At 38.7% G+C, this 25339-nt stretch overlaps 1 protein-coding gene across 1 annotated transcript in view; it reads left to right on the plus strand.

Annotated features, from left to right (window-relative positions):
* SPRR2G (small proline rich protein 2G) overlaps positions 1-9152 on the plus strand; it is a 128714-nt gene extending 119562 nt beyond the window's left edge. The window contains exon 2 of the mRNA XM_065545785.2: positions 8600-9152. Coding sequence (XP_065401857.1) covers positions 8621-8842 — 222 coding nt within the window. The 5' untranslated portion in view covers positions 8600-8620 and the 3' untranslated portion in view covers positions 8843-9152. The remainder of the gene's footprint in view (positions 1-8599) is intronic.
* Positions 9153-25339: the final 16187 nt, after the last annotated feature.

A 25339-nucleotide genomic window follows, 5' to 3' on the forward strand; every position in this document is an offset into this window, starting at 1 on the left:
TGGAGCTATAAGAAGAGGGCCACTGTCCTTCAGACTCCAGAAAGGTAGATCCACTGACAGCTTGCACCATGCACTTAGAGAAGCTGCATGCACTCAATGCCAGCTCAAGAAAGCAGCTGCAGGGGCTGTACCATGCAGAGCCACAGGAGTGGAGCTGCCCAAGGCCATGGAAGCCCACCCCTTGCATCAGCATGCCTTGGATGTGAAACCTGAAGTCAAAAGGGGATTTTGGAGCTTTAAGATTTAATGACTGTCCAGCTAGGTTTCAGACTTGCATGGGGCCTGTGGCTCCTTTGTTTTGGTCAATTTCTCCCATTTGGAAGGGGAACATTTACCAAATGCCTGTACCCCCATTGTATCTTGGAAGTAACGAACCTGTTTTTGATTTTACAGGCTCACAGGTGGAAGGAATTTGCCTTGTCTCAGATGAGACTTTGGACTTGGACTTTTGAGTTAATGCTGAAATGAGTTAAGACTTTGGGGGACTGTTGGGAAGGTGTGATTGTTTTTGAAATGTGAAAAGGACATGAGATTTGGGAGGGACCAAGGGAAGAAAAATATGGTTTATCTCTGTGTACCCACCCAAATTTCATCTTGAATTATAATCCCACATGTTGAGGGAGGGACCTGTTGGGAGGTAATTGGATCATGGGGGCAGCTTCCCCCATGCTGTTCTTGTGATAATGAGTGAGATCTTATGAGAGCTGATTGTTTAAAAGTGTTTGGCAGTACCCCACCACCCCCCTCTCTGTCTCCTGCCACCATGTAAGATGTGCTGTGCTTCCTCTTCACCCTCTGCCATGATTGCAAGTGTGGCCCCCCTCCAGCCATGGGGAACTGTGAGTCAATTAAATCCATTTCCTTTATAAATTATCCAGTCTTCGGTAGTATCCTTGTAAGCAGTGTGAGAATGGACTAACACAATGGTATTGTGCCCTTTAAAATATAAGAGGTTAGGTTTCACATTAAGTATTCTTACCCAAACCCAAACCAAACCAAACCAAAACAAACCAACCCATAACAACACAACAACAAAAAACCCATAGGGAAATTTTTAGAGGTGATGGATATGCTTAGTATCTTGATTGTGGTGATGATATCATGGGTATATGCATATGTCTAGATTCATCCAGATGTGTACGTTAAGTGTGCACAAGTTTTTGTATATCAATTATACCTCAATAAAACTGTATTATAATCTCTCTTGGATCCATCGCCTAGCTTCAAAAATTATCAACAATTTGTTATTCTTGACTTCATCTACTCTCCCATACTTTATTTGTTCTTTTTATCACTGAACTATTTTACAGTTTCAAACATCATATCATTTTACCTATAAATTTATCAGTATGTGTTTTTAACAGATATCTTAAAATAGCCACAAGATGATCATCACACTTAATAAAATTAATGATTATTCTACATGTAATCTAAAAAAGATATATATGAAACTTGCACCTTAAGTTCTAAAAGCCGAGCGATAATTCACAAAGTACAGATAATCACTGACTTATGCTAGTTTTCCTTACAATGTTTTTGATTTTATGATGGTGCAAAAGTACTGTGCATTCAATAGAAAATGGTATGATATTCTTGGGTGATGCTGGGCAGTGCCAGTAAGCCCCAGCTCCTCAATTTACCATGTGGTTTACCCTGTAAATTGAGGAGATCTGTACATTTTGAATAAAGCCAAACAATCTTGTTCTGACCTTATGCACAGGGTGACATTCAGAAGAAATATTAGTCTGAGTTCTAAAAAGGAAAAACAATTGAAAATCAATTTAAATACTGATGTTTACTTAACAAATGGCAAACTGGAATTATATTGCAATAACATAACTTAAAATCCTCTTTACCTCTCTCCCCCAAATTTGTACTCATTTTTGCATGGCAGCTGCCCTAACTTCTCTTTTGCCTTTTCTGTCCTTTTTAGTATGACTCTGTCTAGGCTTTCTGGTATTATTTTAGTTGTCTTCTTTATCCATTATCTGGTTCAATATAACAAAACAAACTTCTCTACTAATCAGCAGTGGGCAGTGAATGGTGAGGGTAAGGGGGGATAGAGAAAACAGCGTGTATTTAAATGTACTGCTCTTACCAAATGTTATAAAAATAATATTTAATATTCTACTACCTCTGTCACAGGAGACATGAACTAAAAAAACTCTGCAATGTCAGTGTCTTTTAAAATTCTTTAGACAATTCCTTCTGTAATCCACTGGTAAGATACATGGTGTTTACAAAGTTATTCAGCAATCACATGCATTGGGACAAATTGTCATGGAGTATCCAAATATAGGAGCCCCAAATCTAAATAGTCAAGGCTCTATCATCTGTAATTCCAATTGCTATAAGTATGTGTGTGGATTTTTGCAGGGTTAATGTAGTGGAAAGATGAGATGTCTGGAAAATCATGAAATCACATAGTAATTCTGTGGGATATTAAATGTTATTTTTTTCTAGTCACAGAGGTAATAGCATATTCTTTCCCCCAGAACTCACAAGATTGTTGTGACACATGTAAGTCAACAAAATTTAGGAACTAAAATCATTACTTTTTTTTTTAACAACTATTTATTTAGCATGTACTGTGTTCCAGGTATTGGATCATGTCGAGTGTAGAAGGTGAAGTTGCAGTCCGACTGTTCAAAGCACTTGCAAGCTCAAGGGAAAAGGGTATGGGTGGGAAATCCGCTTAATGCAGATGGGTTGCACTAAACATGTAATGCAAAGCTCAGAGTGTTTTATGGGACTCTTAGGTAGGGGCACCTGCCCTAATGAGAAGAATCCAGGAAGGCTTTTCATTGAAGTGATGGCTTTTAGAGAATTGTATGGACATTAGGCCGGTAAAACAATAACAATATGGCTTATTGCCGGTTAGTAAATAAATTAACTGAGGATAGAAAAAACTGGTGTGTGAGCAAAATTACACAGTTTGATACATGATAGCACACAGTACAAAAAGTGGAGTAATAAGGAATGAGGCTACAGGCGAAGGAAGGACTATGTAATGGGCCTAGAACTTACTCTTGTAAGTTAAAGTATTTTAAGCAAGCAAGTGATGTAGTCAGATTTTACTTTTTAATGTATTACTCTTATGGCAATGGAAAGATGGATTTAAATCAAACAAGACCGAGGAAGACAGCTATATCTGGAAGCTATATTAATAATCAAGAAGAGATGAGGAGGCCCTGAACTAGGGCATGACAGTCAGCATAGAAGGAGAGAGATGGATTCCAGAGATACTCAGGCTGTTGAACTGTCAGGATGAGGTGTTTAGATAAGTAGCATGTAGCAGAGGGGAAAATGTCAAGATAACTCAAGTAGCTGGGTGATTATTGGTGTATAGGATAGAGAATACTGGAGGTTCTAGTGGTTTGTGGGAAAGATGATCAGTTTGTTGGTACTTGAGGATATTTGGACAGAGATATCTAGAGGGCAAGGGGATATTTAAGATTGAAGTGAGTTCTGGAGTGCAAATATAGATGTGTGAGTTAGTAGATTTGCGATGACTGAAACCATAGGAATAATTGATATTGTCACCAGAGAATGCATATGATGGTAAGATCCCTGAAATGAGCAAGAGAGGACTCCATTTGGCATTTAGAGGAGGAGGTTCAGATCAAGGAAGAGAAAGATTAAGCACAAGAGTAGGAGAATATTAAGTGGATGTTATGAAAACCAGTAAGTAGAGACTTTAGAGAAAGATGGAATGATTGCCACTGTGACATGTAGCAGAGAAGTCTAGGAAGATAAAAATGGAGAATGACTCAGTTTATCTGACAGAAAGGTTGGAATAATTTCAGTAGATGGTGGGCTAAACCCAGACTGCCATGGGTTGAAGGGTTAGTGAGATGTGGGACAGAAGAGACAGCAGTTGTAGATGACTCATTTGACAAACCTCTAACTAGACTAATAAAGAAAAAAGGAGAGAAGATTCAAATTAATAAAATCAAATATGAAAGAGGAGATATGAAAACTGATGCCATGGATATAAAAAAGATCCTAAGAGACTACCTATAAACAATTATATAGCAATAAATTGGATAACCTAGAAGAAATTGATAAATTACTAGAAACATGCAACCTACTGAGACTGAATAATGAAGAAATAGAAAATCTGGACCAACCAATAATGAGTAAGGAGATTAAATCAGCAGTGTAAATGCTGTGATAAAAGAAAAACTCAGGGCCACATGGCTACAGTAGTAAACTCTACCAAACATTTAAAGAACTAATGTATTAATAAATTATTATGAAACTTTTCCAAAAATTGAGGAGAGATCACTTCCAAATTCATTGTATGAGGACGGCATTACCCTGATACCGAAGCCAGATATGAACACTACATAAAGAAATTACAGACCGACATCCCTGAAGAATATAGAATAAAAAATCTTCAACAAAATACTGGCACACCTAATTCAATAGTTCATTAAAAGAATAATGCAGCATGACCATGTGGGATTTATCCCTGAGATGCAAGGATGGATGGTTCAATAAATTTCCTTCTTTCCTAAAAAAACAGAATGATTCAATGTAGGCAAATCAATAAATGTGATACACTACAAAAACAGAATAAAGGATACAAATTGTATGATCATCTGAATAGAGACAGATAAAACTTTCCACAAAATACGACATCTTTTCATGATTAAAACAGTCAATGAATTAGGTATAGAGGAAATGTATCTCAATATAATAAGGGCCATATATGAGAAATCCACAGCTAATCTACTCAAGGGTGAAAAATTAAAAGCTTTTCCTCTAAGATCATGAACAAGGCAGGGACGCTCACTCTTGCCACATCTGTTCTTTTCTAATTCTATTATTTTTAATTCTATATTCTCAAGAACTTAAAGACATATTTTGTAGTAGCAGTATATCTTAATTTATTTATTAAAATGGAAATAATTTTATCTGGAGCATAAAGTACTAGGCTATAAATGTTAAATCAAGTAAAATCAAATGGTCCTTGGGAAATGTCATCATCTCTCTCTTTCCCTTTTCCTCTTCTTTCCACTCCCTTATCTTCTACCCTCTCCACCTTCCTTCATTTCTTCATTTCTGGGACTCCCATAAAATAGCTTTGTCCTTCTTTCCAAAATCTTTAGGCAAATCAGGAACTTTGGGACCAGGTAATTCAGCCTCATAATTCCCAGCTTTCCACAGTTGTTTTACTAGGCTTACTATTTAATTTATTTTATTTTCACCTTATGAAAACATCCATCAGAGAAGTATTATTATTACCATTTCTCAATGAGGAAGCTGAGAATTGCAGAAATGTTAAGAAAATTGCTCAAAGTTACATACCTAATTAGGACTTAACTCAATCATTGTGTTTATACCATGCCAATTTGCTAACATAGTATTTACTCACAGATTTATTTATTTCAATTTAAAAATATCTTTGAACATTTAAATATTTACATATTTTGAATAAGCAAAAAATAAACATGATACCAAAATTCAAAAGAGAAGAAAATGGTCATGCACTGAAAAGTTAGTCTCTTCCCCACTCGTATCCCCTAGATACTTAACTATTCTCCTGAGATAACCACTGTTACTAGTTTATAAGTAAAGTCTAGCAAACCTTCATGTAGAGACTACGTGAGTTTCAGAGATTTAATTTGCACAGAGTGCTTCAAGTACCCATTATATGTGAAAAATGAGGATCATCTGTCCTTTAGCTATTTTCTCTTCATACAAAAAAATTCTTCTTCTTTGTGAAGCTGGAAAATCTCATTAAGTATTCTTTTCTTTAAAAAGCCCAATCCTCCATCAGTTTATCAAGCATAATTGAGAAACCAAATAATTTATTGGTAAAAATAACTTTGGAATCTATTAGTAATTCATGAGACAAAAAAAGTAGGTCTAAAATTGTGTTGATAGAACTCTTTTAAGTCATGTAATTCTTAGCTAATTCTTCAGCATGCATCAGCTATAGTTTCTAGGATTTCAACATGAGAAAGAATGCTGTGAAAGTGCCTCACCCATCCCAGGAGCATCCCTGTTCCTTCTGGCATCCCTGAAGTGTGTCAGTTTCCTGATAGTAACTTAGATGACTCAATTGTTTGGTTTCAGAGTACTAGGGAGGGATGACTAGACTCATGTTGTTCCTCTGAGATGCTGAGAAAGAATTTAATAGTAGGACTCAACTCAAAGACGTTCCTACCTCTTCAAATTCCCATGTTAGGTCCTCAGTTTGTTTCTGTTTCTCTATTGTACCAACCCAATCAAGTTTGAAACATTGCAGATACAACACAGCATTATTCTAGGTAAAGAGAACAAGGCATGAAATCTTCCCTCAGATAGTGAGAGGAGGTTTCTCCGGAAAACAAGGTGCTGACCCTGCAGGTGCTATGGTACCCATGCCGTCTAATTAGTAGTGACTACAGCTGGAAGAACGGGGGATGCAGGGCAAGGATCTTCACTGAATAGGCCTTACTCCAAACAATAGCATTCTTTATCATCTTTTTTGACATGTTCGAAATTATTGGTTAGTTATGATTAGTTATTAGTTATTCTTATTTCTTCTTCATTTTAGAGTTTATATTTCTTAGAAGACCCACTATGTAATGTGCACAATTTTAGGCCCCCCTTTGAGTTTTTGCAGGAGACTTTTGTGGTAGGTATATTTTTTATTTTTGTTTTACAGCTGTGTAAACTGTGTTTCAAGGAGGTTAGGAAATATTTAATGTCACACAGTAGTGGTGGCTGTAGATGTATGCATAACCAAGGTACTCAAGTTTTCTCCAAGTTGGGACAGTGAGTAATACTAGCTGAAGTGTTAATATGGTTAAATAAGCTATACTAAGAAATTATCCGTGGGATCCGTGCCAGCCATATTTTACTTATTTAGGTAAAAATATCCATGAAGTAAATGGCGGGATAAATAGCTTTACAGAACTTCATTCCTTGAACATGCAAAGAAAGGCTGAAATCCTACTAAATTCATTTCAAAAGAGAGAAATTGTGAAGGAGTAAATTGAATTAACTTGTAGGAGAAAGTAACACACAATATTTAAAGAGTATGAGTGGAAAAGCTTCAAAATGGATGCAGCACATACATTAAGTCAGTTTGGAAGAAAATGGGAGAAGATGAGTTTGGGTTTCTAGTAGACCACAGGTTGCTCATAGTTACAAGGGCCATAGAGATGAGGTTAGTGTGTAAATCTGCAAACGTGAAGCTTTAATGAGGGTCCCCAACATGGCTCTCATGGCCTAGGAAACTGAGGGATGGTGTTGCCTTGTTCAAGCCCATTAATACCATGTCGGAACACACCCAGGGTGGGGCTGTCAGCATCTAGGAAGCTGATATATGATTTTGTGGCCCTGTTCAAGTCAATTAATTGTCAAGAAAAGCCTAAGGATCAATAGGCCATGATAAAAGGGGAAGTTAGTTGTAAAGAAAAACTGCAGTTGAGGGTTAGGATATAGCCAGGCTGCAGGATCAACACATACTGGTCTCTACTAAAGAGAACACAGCTGGATACTGGGCATGTGAAATTGAATGGGAGTAGTTTTACATAAAAGACACTTTGGAAGCTGGGAAGTAGGAGAAGCACCATCTCTAATTATAGGAAAGCACCACAGTTGTCAGACAATTTGTCACATTCTACAATTGCCACTGGCATGAGGAACCTGAGATAATGTCCCAAGTGAATCACTGTGCACTTATCCTGCTGGGGAGGATCATGGACTAGGAAATTTTGTGACACCAGCATGGATTGCATGTAGGTGGTATGTTGGTTGGGAAATAAGCACATCATGCTAGTCCTAGGCTGTTCCCTGTGTAGGGCTGCCTGCCCCTTATAAAAGGACTCTCCACCACACAGGCTATCTTCTTGACATTCAGTTGTAGATCTTTGGAGACTCTGGTGAGTACAAATCTTAGAAGCCTTTCTTGCACTTGGCTGGTGTTAGGGTTTAACTTGGGGACAGAAATGCCTATTTGTTTTAACCAATTTATCCTCATGGATAGGAAAAAGAAGATAATGAGGTCTTGAAGGTAAATTTTAGCTGGTATTTGCTAGATAAACATGAAGGTGATGAGGAACCTGGAGTCAAATAAACAAAATCTTAAACTAAAGGAGAGTGAGAGACACAAGATGCTGTTCTGTCTCCTGCTTCACATCTGTTCCAAATACATCTTCTTGGAGTGCAATCTCCTTGGGTGAAGGGCACAAGTTTTTGCAATTCTCTTCAAAAACTCATGGCTCAGCACCACAGTCAGCTCATTAAAACTGGTAACGAGGGCCTCATGGAAGATAAAAGTACAGATTTGTTTGGTATTGGCTAGAATTTCAATATCTGAGTTTTTCTTCTTCAGATAGTGTTTGTATTCAGACAACACTTGTTGCTGTCTCATAGGCAATTTTATTTTCAGAAAAAGGTAGAATGAGAGAACAGCCAGAAAGACTGAAGAACTGAGGGTAAGAGGTCCTAAAAGTGAAGTGTGAAGAAGCAACATAAAGTCATAAAGACTGTATTAGGGATCAGAGTTAGTCCTTAGATACTGGAGATTTAATGTTCTAGCTAATTGCTCCACCAACAGGACTATCTCTCTTATGAGCACTGTTGCTTGTGTATCTTTCAGATTCTCTGAGACTGAGGAGAGATGTCTTACCAGCAGCAGCAGTGCAAGCAGCCCTGCCAGCCACCTCCTGTGTGCCCCACGCCAAAGTGCCCAGAGCCTTGTCCACCTCCGAAGTGCCCTGAGCCTTACATGCCTCCTCCTTGTCCACCTGAGCATTGCCCACCTCCACCATGCCAGGATAAATGCCCTCCTGTGCAACCATACCCACCCTGCCAGCAGAAGTATCCACCCAGGAGCAAGTAACATCACTAGAATTCATCAGGACCATGAAACAACAAGATCCAGTGGCTCTTCTTAGTCCCAGCACTCCATCATCTTCCCTTCAGCTGTGGTGAGAGGCTGCATCTTCCCTAACCTCTGCCTGGCTTGAGAGCTGACAGAGAAAAGGCTTAGTTCTGAAAGCTGATATCATGTTGTTGGAAGATGAGCAGCCAGATCATTGCCTAATCTCGCCTTGCTGTCTGTGATGTAGATGGTGGTTCCTATCCCGAGAACAAGTGTGTTTATTCTTTTGCTTCTCCCCAATAAAGCACATGTTTCATGGTTAGGCCCACATTGCTTTTGTTTGCATTTCGTGTCTTTAACCTCTTCTGTTAACTACATCAAAGTGAGTGTTTCTTTTCATTCCTATTGAATTATTAGAATTATTAGGCTTTTCCATCACTGAATTCAGTGTTGCTTGAAATGTGTGTTTTGGATTGGGTACAACAATTGATTCTCTTTTATTGGTTTTAAACTCATTTTTACCCCTTCTAGCTTGTATGGCTGAAAAAATTACCTAAACTGTCTTAGCTTCAGTTTCATCATCTGTAAAAAGTAAGAGAGCATGTATTCAGCTGAGTGTACTTATAGCAATTAACTTATTCACAAGTGTTTCCTAATTGTCTATCATGTGTCAGCCTTCTATGCCCTGCAGATAGGGATGATGATGACCAAACAAAGTCCTTGCTCTTGAAGAGTCTATAGTCTTAAGGGAGTTACATATTACCGCCCCCCAACCTACAACCTCCACACATGTCCCACACACATAGGAAAAAATTATAGTAATGCATGGGCTATATTTAAATAAAATTATTTAGAAAGACTCTTTGAAGTGACTTTTGGCTCAAAGACATGAATGAATAGAAGAGGTAGCCATGGGTATGTCAGGGGTAGATTGTTCCAGTTGGAAGAGATGGCCAGTGCTAAAGAAATACAAAATAACAGAAAGGAAGATGGTGGTCGAGGAGAAATGTTTGCAAATGAGGTCAGAGATGTTGGATCTCTAGGATAGTCATGATTTCGATACGTATTTGAAGTTTGACAATCATCTTATGAGGATGGTCAAAGTCCTAAAATTTTATTGTATATAACCCAACAATTATATAATTACTTTTGCATAGCATTTCAACCAAAAGTATATAGGGTGTCTCAAACATATATTTTTTAAAAAGTTGAAAAGAACTGAGGAATAGATTAAAACTCTTTTGCTAAGAGGGACTGCCCAAATGAAAAGTAGGTCTACCTGTTTTCACATCTTTTTTTTTTTTTTTTTAAATTATACTTTAAGTTCTAGGGTACACGTGGACAACATGCAGGTTTGTTACATATGTATACATGTGCCATGTTGGTGTGCTGCACCCATTAGCTCGTCATTTACATTAGGTATATCTCCAAATGCTATTCCTCCCCCCGACTCCCCACAACAATAGGACCCGGTGTGTGATGATCCTCTTCCTGTGTCCAAGTGATCTCATTGTTCAATTCCCACCTATGAGTGAGAACATGAGGTATTTGGTTTTCTGTTCTTGTGATCGTTTACTGAGAATGATGGTTTCCAGCTGAATCGTGAATGAACTCCCATTCCCAGTAGCTTCAAAGATAATAAAATACCTAGGAATCCAACTTACAAGGGATGTAAAGGACCTCTTCAAGGAGAACTACAAACCACTGCTCAGTGAAATAAAAGAAGACACAAACAAATGGAAGAACATACCATGCTCATGGATAGGAAGAATCAATATCGTGAAAATGGCCATACTGCCCAAGGTAATTTATAGATTCAATGCCATCCCCATTAAGCTACAACGACTTTCTTCACAGAATTGGAAAAAACTGCTTTAAAGTTCATATGGAACCAAAAAAGACCCCGCATTGCCAAGACAATCCTAAACTAAAAGAACAAAGCTGGAGGCATCATGCTACCTGACTTCAAACTATACTACAAGGCTACAGTAACCAAAACAGCATTGTACTGGTACCAAAACAGAGATATAGACCAATGGAACAGAACAGAGAAATAATACCACACATCTACAGCCATCTGATCTTTGACAAACTTGACAAAAATAAGAAATGCTGAAAGGATTCCCTATTTAATAATTGGTGCTGGGAAAATTGGCTAGCCATAAGTAGAAAGCTATAACTGGATCCTTTCCTTACTCCTTATATGAAAATTAATTCAAGATGGATTAGAGACTTAAATGTTAGACCTGTTTTCACATCTTAAAGGGAAACGTATTTGATTAGTTTCATCAAATTGCAGCTAGCAGAATGCTTAGGAAATTTTGTTCTTGCTGTGCTCCAAGCCCCAACAGGAATGTTAGAGGGTAGAATTTACACAAGGCAATACAGAATAACTCCAAGTTATTGTCTTAACAGTAGGCTGTTGAATAAAGCTCTGGCTTAATATTGTTGACAGTTCCTCTTAACCCCAGGCCACATTTTGTCTTTAAGAAAAACAAAAATAAAAAATCCTTCATTTTAGGCGAAATATAATCAACCCATTCAGAAAGTTCATAAACTTTAGCTGTACAGGGCGAATAATTACAAGCTGAGCACTCATGCAACCAATGCCAAATTCAAGAAAAATGACATTATCAAACCTTCTAAAGACCCCACATTGCCTTATTCAATAACACTCTACACTTTCATCACTGGAAGTAAACACTCTGCTGACATTTAACATAATTACTTTCTTGCTTTTTATTTTATTTTTTAACCATTAACATAGAGGTGTCTATATTAATAGATATAGTTAAGTTTTCCAGTTTTTGAATTGCATATAAATGGAACCATACAGTATGTCATTTTTTTGCCTGTCTCCTTTTAACCATCATTGTGTAATTTTTGCTTATTCATGATTGCATTGTAGCATATCATTGTATAAATATACAATACTTTTGTTTCCTTATTTATTCTACTCTTGGTTGACATTGGGTTGTCCCTATTTGATATTGTTATGAATAGTGCCATCATGACGTTTTCTTCCTGCCTGTGGGTGCACATGATCACACATTTCTCTAGGGTATATGCCCAGAAGTGTGTGCATCTTCAACTTTGGTAGGTGATGCCAAACTGTTTTCTAAAATGCTGTCCCAATTTAAATGCCTAGAGCTGTGTAGTAAATTTTATGCTTCCTTTCCCTCTTTCAGTTAATCAATCATTGTCATCTTTCTAAGTTTTACCTATCTGGTATTGGCATAATTATCTTTTATTGTGCTTTGAATATGCATTTTATTAAATATTAATGACCTTTAGAAGCTTTGAAAAATATGTTTATTCATTTTGACATATATACTTGTGAAGTGCCTGCTGAAGGCTTTTACCCATTTCTATTGAGTTGTTTTTTTTCTGACTAATTTTTATGATTTCTTAATATATTTTGGATACCTAGCTTTAATGGTAACTTGGCTAACCCACTGTAACTAAGATTTTCTCCTGTTTTCCTCCAGAATTATAGAATGTTTTATTTTTATCTTAGTGATACATTTTGAATTAATTTTTGTATGTGTGAAGTAAGAATCAATATTCACTATTTCCCATATCAATGTCCAATTTCTTGAGTACCATTTGCTGACAAGTTTCTTTTTTTTGCCCATTACATTACTTTGACACCTTCATTGAAAGCCAACTAACTATATAGATATAGATACATGTCCATGTGGGTCTGTTTTTGGACTTTATTCTATTCTATTGATCTCTATGTCTATTTTTAAGCTAATACCACATCTGATTAGTTTGGTTCTAGAATAAATATTCATTTGTGCTGCTCCAAGTACTATATATTTCCACAGGTGTTTTAAAATTAGCTTGTTAATTTCTTTAAAAAACACTGAGGGGTTTTGACTGAAATTATATTAAATCTATGGCTCAATTTGGGAAGAACTGACAGTATTGACAAAATTTAGCAGTATTGGCTTTTTGATCCATGAACAAGGAGTATCTCTCCATTTATTTACTTTCAAGAAGTACACAGTGTTCAGTGAAAGGTCTTGCACATCTTTTATTAAAGTTTTTTGGTATTCACTTCAAAGGTTATTATAAGTGGATTTTAACATTTTATTTTTGAATTGTCTGTTGCTACAGATATTGCTATGACCCTGCTTGAAGTCACCTGAATGTCTGCATTATTTTTCTACAGCCTCCTTACTCTCTCCCAGTTTTCATCCTTGCTCTATATAACAAATACTCAACACAGTAGTCAGAATTAACCTCTCAAAGATAATGTCACTTTTCTAGTCAGATAATTCCCTTCTAAATCAGAATATGAGACACAGTCCAACATGAACTGAAACTCATCTCTGAAATCTACCTCATCTGTATTTATTCTTCCTTCCTTCTCTCAGAAAAGCTTAAGTAGGGTAGGAAATTGCATGGTCATATTATGAGGTGAGAGGCAGCATTTTTTTTCTCTCTAAAATTTTGTGTACCATTTTATTATTATATAATACATATTTCATACCTACTACTAAAAAATACAATTAGAATGTTCAAGCTAGTCCATTGAAATAGTAAGGTACTGAATGAAATGATTTGTTTTGTCAAGTGTTTTCTTTGATATGTATTTACCATTTGTTTATCCTGGATTTCTTTATCTTTTGTTAGTATTTATGTAGTTCAGGCAGAAAAACTTGGGAAAGTTAAGTTTTCCAGTTTTTGAATTGCATATAAATGGACTAACACTTAAAACACACATGCAAGCATCTTCTTTTTTACAAAAAGAGGAAAGTCTGTAATTGTTTGATTTGAGACAGATTATTTTAGCTCTTCTTTTGTTTTCATCTTACTCTCTTTCATTTCTTCCTTCTTCCCTCTGACATGCCCACCCTATTTACCTGATTTTTCCTTCCTTCTTGCCTTCATAAGTTTTGAGTATGTATTTGCCAGGCACTAAGCTCCAGGGATAAATGATAAGCCATTTTGCTTGCCCTCAAAAACCTTAGAATCATATGTGAAATAAAATAATTGCAATTCTGGTATACATACTATGTTAAAATTATGTTTGAAAAGCATAATTGGGGTGATTTGATTCTACTTGAGAAGATAGGGGTGGAGCTAGGAAAACCTCCAGATGAATGAGCAGATTGTAGAAGCATATGCAGGTGATCATCAGGGAGATAGGAGAGCTGAAAGGTGAAGTATTCCAGATGCAGGGACATCAGAGAACCCACACAGACGCAATATTCCAGAGACTGCTTTGTCGTTCAGTAGGTCTGGAGTAAATGGTGCAATTGTAGGTGTTGTGTAAAGTTGTGTTAGAGTACACACAGCCCAGTTGTGAACCTTCTTGTGGTTATCTACCAAAAGCTACCATTTCTGTCTTATTTACAATGATACTGCTATAAAGTTTAAAAACTTCAACAGCACAGAAAAGCTATGATCCTCTCTATCTGAGTCTACGCTCTTTCTTGTTGTCCAAAGATAATCACAGTTTATTTCCAAAGTAACCATCATTAACATGAACAGCCATCATTATAGATACTTTTCCATGTATAGTAAGTAGAAAAAGAGATAGAAAGAATAGAAAAGTGCCATAGCTGGAATTTTTAATGCATTCATTTAACTTAACAGAGGAAAAGGAAATCAAGATGATAATTAAGAATTGTCAAATGTCGGGGGGTGGAGCAAGATGGCTGAGTAGGAACAGCTCCAGTCTCCAACTGCCAGCGCCAGTGACACAGAAGACCAGTGATTTCTGCATTTTCAACTGAGGTACTGGGTTCATCTCACTAGGGAGTGCCGGACGATCGGTGCTGGTCAGCTGCTGCAGCCCGACCAGCGAGAGCAGAAGCAGGGTGAGGCATCGCCTCACCTGGGAAGCACAAGGGGAAAGGGAATCCCTTTTCCTAGCCAGGGGAACTGAGACACACAACACCTGGAAAATCGGGTAACTCCCACCCCAGTACTGTGCTTTAAGCAAACGGGCACACCAGGAGATTATATAACACACCTGCTGGGAGGGTCCCATGCCCACGGAGCCTCCCTCATTGCTAGCACAGCAGTCTGCGATCTAACCGCAAGGCAGCAGCGAGGCTGGGGGAGGGGCGCCCGCCATTGCTGAGGCTTAAGTAGGTAAACAAAGCCGCTGGGAAGCTGGAACTGGGTGGAGCTCATAGCAGCTCAAGGAAACCTGCCTGTCTATGTAGACTCCACCTTTGGGGACAGGGCACAGCTAAACAACAACAATAAAAAGCAGCAGAAACCTCTGCAGACGCAAATGACTCTGTCTGACAGCTTTGAAGAGAGCGGTGGATCTCCCAACACGGAGGTTGAGATCTGAGAAGGGACAGACTGCCTGCTCAAGTGGGTCCCTGACCCCTGAGTAGCCTAACTGGGAGACATCCCCACTAGGGGCAGTCTGACACCCCACACCTCACAGGGTGGAGTACACCCCTGAGAGGAAGCTTCCAAAGTAAGAATCAGACAGGTACACTCGCTGTTAAGCAATATTCTATCTTCTGCAGCCTCTGCTGCTGATACCCAGGCAAACAGGGTCTGGAGTGGACCTCAAGCAATCTCCAACAGACCTACAGCTGAGGGTCCTGACTGGTAGAAGGAAAACTATCAAACAGGAAGGACACCTACACCAAAACCCCATCAGTACGTCACCATCATGAAAGATCAGAGGCAGATAAAACCACAAAGATGGGGAAAAAGCAGGGCAGAAAAGCTGGAAATTCAAAAAATAAGAGCGCATCTCCCCTGGCAAAGGAGTGCAGCTCGTTGCCAGCAACGGATCACAGCTGGACAGAGAATGACTTTGATGAGATGAGAGAAGAAGGCTTCAGTCCATCAAACTTCTCAGAGCTAAAGGAGGAATTACATACCCAGCGCAGAGAAACTAAAAATCTTGAAAAAAGAGTGGAAGAATTGATAGCTAGAGTAATTAATGCAGAGAAGGTCATAAATGAATGGACAGAGATGAAAACCATGACACGAGAAATACGTGACAAATGCACAAGCTTCAGTACCCGACTCGATCAACTGGAAGAAAGAGTATCAGCGATTGAGGATCAAATGAATGAAATGAAGCAAGAAGAGAACCAAAAGAAAAAAGAAGAAAAAGAAATGAGCAAAGCCTGCAAGAAGTATGGGATTATGTAAAAAGACCAAATCTACGTCTGATTGGGGTGCCTGAAAGTGAGGGGGAAAATGGAACCAAGTTGGAAAAGACTCTTCAGGATATCATCCAGGAGAACTTCCCCAACCTAGTAGGGCAGGCCAACATTGAAATCCAGGAAATACTGAGAACGCCACAAAGATACTCCTCGAGAAGAGCAACTCCAAGACACATAATTGCCAGATTCACCAAAGTTGAAATGAAGGAAAAAATCTTAAGGGCAGCCAGAGAGAAAGGTCGGGTTACCCACAAAGGGAAGCCCATCAGACTAACAGCAGATCTCTCAGCAGAAACTCTACAAGCCAGAAGAGAGTGGGGGCCAATATTCAACATTCTTAAAGAAAAGAATTTTAAACCCAGAATTTCATATCCAGCCAAACTAAGTTTCACAAGTGAAGGAGAAATCCTTTACAGATAAGCAAATGCTTAGAGATTTTGTCACCACCAGGCCTGCCTTACAAGAGACCCTGAAGGAAGCACTAAACATGGAAAGGAACAACTGGTACCAGCCATTGCAAAAACATGCCAAAATGTAAAGACCATCGAGGCTAGGAAGAAACTGCATCAAGTAACGAGCAAAATAACCAGTTAATATCATAATGGCAGGATCAAGTTCACACATAACAATATTAACCTTAAATGTAAATGGACTAAATGCTCCAATTAAAAGACACAGACTGGCAAACTAGATAAAGAGTCAAGACCCATCAGTCTGCTGTATTCAGGAGACCCATCTCACACGCAGAGACATACATAGGCTCAAAATAAAGGGATGGAGGAAGATTTACCAAGCAAATGGAGAACAAAAAAAAAAAAGCAGAGGTTGCAATACTAGTCTCTGATAAAACATACTTTAAACCATCAAAGATCAAAAGAGACAAAGAAGGCCATTACATAATGGTAAAGGGATCAATTCAACAGGAAGAGCTAACTATCCTAAATATATATGCCCCCAATACAGGAGCACCCAGATTCATCAAGCAAGTCCTTAGAGACTTACAAAGAGACTTAGACTCCCATACAATAATAATGGGAGACTTCAACACTCCACTGTCAACATTAGACAGATCAACGAGACAGAAAGTTAACAAGGATATCCAGGAATTGAACTCAGCTCTGCAGCAAGCAGGCCTAATAGACATCTATAGAACTCTCCACCCAAATCAACAGAATATACATTCTTCTCAGCACCACATCGCACTTATTCCAAAACTGACCACATAATTGGAAGTAAAGCACTCCTCAGCAAATGTACAAGAAGAGAAATTATAACAAACTGTCTCTCAGAACACAGTGCAATCAAACTAGAACTAAGGACTAAGAAACTCAATCAAAATCGCTCAACTACATGGAAACTGAACAACCTGCTCCTGAATGACTACTGGGTACATAACGAAATGAAGGCAGAAATAAAGGTGTTCTTTGAAACCAATGAGAACAAAGATACAACATACCAGAATCTCTGGGACACATTTAAAGCAGTGTGTAGAGGGAAATTTATAGCACTAAATGCCCACAAGAGAAAGCTGGAAAGATCTAAAATTGACACTCTAACATCACAATGAAAAGAACTAGGATTATAAATTATGCTGCTACAAAGACACATGCACACGTATGTTTATTGCGGCACTATTCACAATAGCAAAGACTTGGAATCAACCCAAATGTCCATCAGTGACAGATTGGATTAAGAAAATGTGGCACATATACACCATGGAATACTATGCCGCCATCAAAAAGGATGAGTTTGTGTCCTTTGTAGGAACATGGATGCAGCTGGAAACCATCATTCTTAGCAAACTATCACAAGAACAGAAAACCAAACACCGCATGTTCTCACTCATAGGTGGGAACTGAACAATGAGATCACTTGGACTCGGGAAGGGGAACATCACACACCGGGGCCTATCATGGGGAGGGGGGCGGGGGGAGGGATTGCACTGGGAGTTATACCTGATGTAAATGACGAGTTGATGGGTGCAGCACACCAACATGGCACAAGTATACATATGTAACAAACCTGCACGTTATGCACATGTACCCTACAACTTAAAGTATAATAATAATAAATAAATAAATAAAAAAATGAAGGTGAAAAAAGAAAAAAAAAAAGACCAACTACTAGCTAAAGGAGATATCATGCTGTTGGAAATTGTGGTACAATAAAGAAAAGTTCCAGCTAAAAAAAAAAAAAAAAGGAAAAGAACTAGAGAAGCAAGAGCAAACACATTCGAAAGCTAGCAGAAGGCAAGAAATAACTAAGATCAGAGCAGAACTGAAGGAGATAGAGACACAAAACCCCCCCCCCGCAAAAAATCAATGAATCCAGGAGTTGGTTTTTTGAAAAGATCAACAAAATTGACAGACCGCTAGCAAGACTAATAAAGAAGAAAAGAGAGAAGAATCAAATAGACGCAATAAAAAATGATAAAGGCGATATCACCACCGACCCCACAGAAATACAGACTACCATCAGAGAATACTATAAACACCCATACGCAAATAAACTAGAAAATCTAGAAGAAATGGATAATTTCCTGGACACTTACACTCTTCCAAGACTAAACCAGGAAGAAGTTGAATCCCTGAATAGACCAATAGCAGACTCTGAAATTGAGGCGATAATTAATAGCCTACCAATCAAAAAAAGTCCAGGATCAGAGAGATTCACAGCTGAATTCTACCAGAGGTACAAGGAGGAGCTGGTACCATTCCTTCTGAAACTATTCCAATCAATAGGAAAAGAGGGAATCCTCCCTAACTCATTTTATGAGGCCAACATCATCCTGATACCAAAGCCTGGGAGAAACACAACAAAAAAAGAGAATTTTAGACCAATATCCCTGATGAACATCAAAGCAAAAATCCTCAATAAAATACTGGCAAGCTGGATTCAGCAGCACATCAAAAAGCTTATCCACCATGATCAAGTGGGCTTCATCCCTGGGATACAAGGCTGGTTCAACATTCACAAATCAATAAACATAATCCAGCATATAAACAGAACCAAAGACAAGAACCACATGATTATCTCAATAGATGCAGAAAAGGCTTTTGACAAAATTCAACAGCCCTTCATGCTAAAAACGCTCAATAAATTCGGTATTGATGGAACGTACTTCAAAATAATAAGAGCTATTTATGACAAACCCACAGCCAATATCATACTGAATGGGCAAAAACTGGAAAAATTCCCTTTGAAAACTGGCACAAGATAGGGATGCCCTCTCTCACCACTCCTATTCAACATAGTGTTGGAAGTTCTGGCTAGGGCAATCAGGCAAGAGAAAGAAATCAAGGGTATTCAGTTAGGAAAAGAAGAAGTCAAACTGTCCCTGTTTGCAGATGACATGATTGTATATTTAGAAAACCCCATTGTCTCAGCCCAAAATCTCCTTAAGCTGATAAGCAACTTCAGCAAAGTCTCAGGATACAAAATTAATGTGCAAAAATCACAAGCATTCTTATACACCAGTAACAGACACACAGAGAGCCAAATCAGGAATGAACTTCCATTCACAATTGCTTCAAAGAGAATAAAATACCTAGGAATCCAACTTACAAGGGATGTAAAGGACCTCTTCAAGGAGAACTACAAACCACTGCTCAGTGAAATCAAAGAGGACACAAACAAATGGAAGAACATACCATGCTCATGGATAGGAAGAATCAATATCGTGAAAATGGCCATACTGCCCAAGGTTATTTATAGATTCAATGCCATCCCCATCAAGCTACCAATGAGTTTCTTCACAGAATTGGAAAAAACTGCTTTAAAGTTCATATGGAACCAAAAAAGACCCCGCATTGCCAAGACAATCCTAAGTCAAAAGAACAAAGCTGGAGGCATCACGCTACCTGACTTCAAACTATACTACAAGGCTACAGTAACCAAAACAGCATGGTACTGGTACCAAAACAGAGATATAGACCAATGGAACAGAACAGAGTCCTCAGAAATAATACCACACATCTACAGCCATCTGATCTTTGACAAACCTGAGAGAAACAAGAAATGGGGAAAGGATTCCCTATTTAATAAAGGATGCTGGGAAAATTGGCTAGCCATAAGTAGAAAGCTGAAACTGGATCCTTTCCTTACTCCTTATACGAAAATTAATTCAAGATGGATTAGAGACTTAAATGTTAGACCTAATACCATAACAACCCTAGAAGAAAACCTAGGTAGTACCATTCAGGACATAGGCATGGGCAAAGACTTCATGTCTAAAACACCAAAAGCAACGGCAGCAAAAGCCACAATTGACAAATGGGATCTCATTAAACTAAAGAGCTTCTGCACAGCAAAAGAAACTACCATCAGAGTGAACAGGCAACCTACAGAACGGGAGAAAATTTTTGCAATCTACTCATCTGACAAAGGGCTAATATCCAGAACCTACAAAGAACTCAAACAAATTTACAAGAAAAAAACAAACAACCCCATCAAAAAGTGGGCAAAGGATATGAACAGACATTTCTCAAAAGAAGACATTCATACAGCCAACAGACACATGAAAAAATGCTCATCATCACTGGCCATCAGAGAAATGCAAGTCAAAACCACAATGAGATACCATCTCACACCAGTTAGAATGGCGATCATTAAAAAGTCAGGAAACAACAGGCGTTGGAGAGGATGTGGATAAATAGGAACACTTTTACACTGTTGGTGGGATTGTAAACTAGTTCAACCATTATGGAAAACAGTATGGTGATTCCTCAAGGATCTAGAACTAGATGTACCATATGACCCAGCCATCCCATTACTGGGTATATACCCAAAGGATTATAAATCATTCTGCTATAAAGACACATGCACACGTATGTTTATTGCGGCACTATTCACAATAGCAAAGACTTGGAATCAACCCAAATGTCCATCAGTGACAGACTGGATTAAGAAAATGTGGCACATATACACCATGGAATACTCTGCAGCCATAAAAAAGGATGAGTTTGTGTCCTTTGTAGGGACATGGATGCAGCTGGAAACCATCATTCTTAGCAAACTATCACAAGAACAGAAAACCAAACACCGCATATTCTCACTCATAGGTGGGAACTGAACAATGAGATCACTTGGACTCGGGAAGGGGAACATCACACACCGGGGCCTATCATGGGGAGGGAGGAGGGGGGAGGGGGGAGGGATTGCATTGGGAGTTATACCTGATGTAAATGACGAGTTGATGGGTGCTGACGAGTTGATGGGGAAGCACACCAACATGGCACAAGTATACATATGTAACAAACCTGCACGTTATGCATATGTACCCTAGAACTTAAAGTATAATAATAATCATAAATAAATTAAGAAAAAAAAGAAAAGAAGAATTGTCAAATGTCAGGAAAAATTTTCTCCAGTGCTCAGATTTCTGCAACATTGTGAATAAGCCGATCTTAAAATGCGAAGCATTTGGAGTCATTATTTTCTTATCTCCACATTTCAATATCAAATAGTATTACAGAATTACCAATATAAATGTTGAGTAAATTTGTATCTTCCCAACCCATTTTCACTTCAACATTTTTGCTAGTAATATAGAAATTTTCACATTGTTAGGGTTTATAAATATTGATGCTCTGTTTTATGACCTCAGTTCCTACATACGATTATGCTTATTTCATTATTTAAAATGATACATTGCTAACTACTATTTATCTTACCATAGCTCTCCACCTACGGGATGTTTAGTAGATTATATCTCTTGGATGGTTGTATTTGACAAAGCAGTTTTATAAGAATTTACTGCAGGAGCTATATTTATTAGCTTCTTCCGCATCTATATTTTAAAGCTTCAATGGCCTTTATTTTCTTGTTGGGTTGTTCGAAAATTTAAAGGATGATTTAGAGTCTGTTCTCCTTCTTCCTTTTCAGATGGTCATTTCTGGAGGTTTCTGTTTGTTTTTTTCCAGTCTGTGCTGACAGCTCTCCAGGTCTTCTGTACACCCCTTGTCCTCTCTCTTCCCTTCTTAAAGTAATTTCCTGGATTAAACCCACCATTTCTCCGCCTTTCTGTTTCTTGAGCTTATGCCACTGCTCATTGAAGAATATCCTTATGTAATTCCCTAATAAAGAATGTGTGGGAGAAATATTGTCTCAAAGCAGATACAGGACTCAGCCATCTTCCACAATTTGTGCAGCTAAGAGAAAAAAAAAAACCACATTGGCCTTTCCCTCATCATTCTACTGTTTCTCTTCCTTTCCTCATCAACTCTCATACCCAATCAGGAGGACTTTTGGCTCCTTTGTGCCCTGAATTTAAAAGATCCTCTTTAATTGCGTCTTCAAGTCCACCTCCAGATTTATAAAGAAATTCCTCTTCTGAGTAATCCTTAGCATCAAACACTGTATCAGCAATACAGGCTGCTAGGAGTCAATGGATAAAGGCCTTAAAATTCCGAGTGAAGTTTATTTTTATTTTTCCAATATGGTGGATTGGAGACATTGTTAGCATGCCTCTCTCACTTGGAAAGACAAAATAGTGTGTAGAGATCCACACTGTGAACTTTTTCCCAAGAAGCAATGCAGGAACTTAACAGGAAAACTGAAACAAACAAACAAACAAACGAAACAAAAAAACCACACATCCTTTGAAAAAGCTGCAGGCTGCAACCTACACTGCGAGCCAGGCAGAAAACAGAGTTTTTTTTTTTTTTTCTTTTAAATTTTATTTTTTTAATTATAATTATACTTTAAGTTCTAGGGTACATGTGCATAACGTGCAGGTTTGTTACATATGTATACTTGTGCCATGTTGCTGTGCTGCACCCATCAACTCGTCAGCACCCATCAACTCGTCATTTACATCAGGTATAACTCCCAATGCAATCCCTCCCCCCTCCCCCCTCCCCCCTCCCCATGATAGGCCCCTGTGTGTGATGTTCCCCTTCCCGAGTCCAAGTGATCTCATTGTTCAGTTCCCACCTATGAGTGAGAATATGCGGTGTTTGGTTTTCTGTTCTTGTGATAGTTTGCTAAGAATGATGGTTTCCAGCTGCATCCATGTCCCTACAAAGGACACAAACTCATCCTTTTTTATGGCTGCAGAGTATTCCATGGTGTATATGTGCCACATTTTCTTAATCCAGTCTGTCACTGATGGACATTTGGGTTGATTCCAAGTCTTTGCTATTGTGAATAGTGCCGCAATAAACATACGTGTGCATGTGTCTTTATAGCAGCATGATTTATAATCCTTTGAGTTTTTAAGAGTGTTAGCGTGGAAGGACTGCCTCCAGGATATACACCACTAGGTAACCTGGCAATCCAGGCCATGGGAGAAGGCCTTAACCCTCCCCAGTGCTGGAACTGATTTATGGAGCAGTGGGGAATATAAAAGTAGAAGCAGCAGTGGGAAGAGCCTTGTGTGCATTCCCGATCTCCAGAATTTACATGTGATGGTGAGTCTATGCATCTTGTTCTCTGCTGTGGGGAACCACATAGGCACGGTTCAATAAATAGGTTTTAGGTGATTCCATGTGGTTTTTGTTCACTTCTCTCCATTTCTTTAATGTGGCGATTAAGAGGACAGTTTTTAATTCCTTAAAAGGTGTATAGTACACATATTTGAGGGCAGCAAGGAGGAAAAGTGCTGAGGGGACTGGATTCCACTGTGGAATCTGTCCTGGCAGAGAAATGCCTCTATGAATTGGGTGGAAAAGACAGCTCTAAAAGTGCAAAGAATATAAGTCAAACCCAGGATTATATAGGAAAAAAAAAAAAGAGATGGAGGAAAAAATTTCAGACTTGAAGAAGGGTCTACAAATAGCACAATGTGGACAGTCTCTAACCCAGAGCCAAGTATGCTCTCCTGTGAATAGAGAAAAGCTCAAACCCAGGGAGGAGAAGTGACCTACCTGTGATCACAGGACTTGGCAATGATAGAACTATGTTCAGTTTCTCATTACTTCTAGCAAATTGGCAAATTATACTAAGGGAGTAGAGGTAGAGTTGAGTTCATGTACAACAATATAGAAATCAGCTAAAGTGGATCAGAGCAGGATGCTTTATAATTCAGGGAAAGGGTAAGATAGAAAGGGATCCTTTCCCCCAATCAAGAAAGATAGTCTTGGACCACCAGTTAGAGAATCTGCCAGTTTTCTCTGCCATAAGTCACTGAAACTGAGAGCTAAGGCAGGGCCTCCATGAGTCATGAGCACTTAATTCAGCGGGAGATCTCAGAACAGGATATTTCCTTTTTTGAGATTCCCTGTTATGCCAGTTATGGATACATTTGCATTTTGGATGGGACATTACTTGATCCAGCCCATTTTAGGCAGTTCTACTTCCCCCTGGGTGGGGCAGCAGTCCCTATAAAGAGGTTCTCTGCCATATAACTCCTAAACTCCTGGTACTTGAGCACTGATCTGCTTTGGAGAACCCGGTGAGTCTGCTTACTTGAGTTCCTCTGTTCTTTTTGCCCTCAAATGTTGAATTTAATCTGAAGACAGAAAGCATGGTTGATCCAAACCTCTGATTACAGTTTCGACACTACTTAGTGGGTGGAACCTGAGGATTAAATCATAATGATACACTGTTTTAGCTTTTTTTTGTAAGCAGTTTGGTATTCATATGAACAGAGAAGTTAACAGGAAGGCTTTGATTTGAAGAAGCGGTAAAAGCAAAGTGTTTTTCCTTTTTTTGATATCTTTCTGGTGTCCTTTTCAAACATTTGTGTTTTAACAGGTGTCAGAGCCTGCAGTTCTTCCCAAATGGCCCTTTGCTCTGTGGCCATCAGCCCACCGGGACTTTACAACAGATAATGATGATAGGAATAGCTTCTGAGATTGCCCAGGGTGTCTGAACTTGTGACTGCCTTTCTTGAAGTGGTTATTTTCATGTTTGATTCTTTATAAGAGAGATATTTTCTTTGGAAAAATTGCATGAGAAAACAGAGGATTTCCCAGGGTTGATAAAGCAATTTGCTAAAGTGGAAAGGATAAACCAGAGTCATGAAAAGGGAATGAGGAGTTTAAATAATTTTTTGGAGATTGGAGAAATAATATCCCATAGTATTACATAAACGTTGGCTTTTCTTTGTGAGAGGCCCTTCCTGTGAACACTGTCGTATCATTTCTTTCAGATTCTGAGACTCCAGCAGGATGTCTTATCAACAGCAGCAGTGCAAGCAGCCCTGCCAGCCACCTCCTGTGTGCCCCACGCCAAAGTGCCCAGAGCCATGTCCACCCCCAAAGTGCCCTGAGCCCTGCCCACCACCAAAGTGTCCAGAGCCCTGCCCACCTCAGCAGTGCAAGCAGAAATGTCCTCCTGTGACACCTTCCCCACCCTGCCAGCCAAAGTATCCACCCAAGAGCAAGTAACAGTTTCAGGGTTCATCAGGACCATGAATGGA

This window comes from Macaca fascicularis, chromosome 1, assembly GCF_037993035.2.
Source record: "Macaca fascicularis isolate 582-1 chromosome 1, T2T-MFA8v1.1".
NCBI classification, from domain to species: Eukaryota; Metazoa; Chordata; class Mammalia; order Primates; family Cercopithecidae; genus Macaca; species Macaca fascicularis.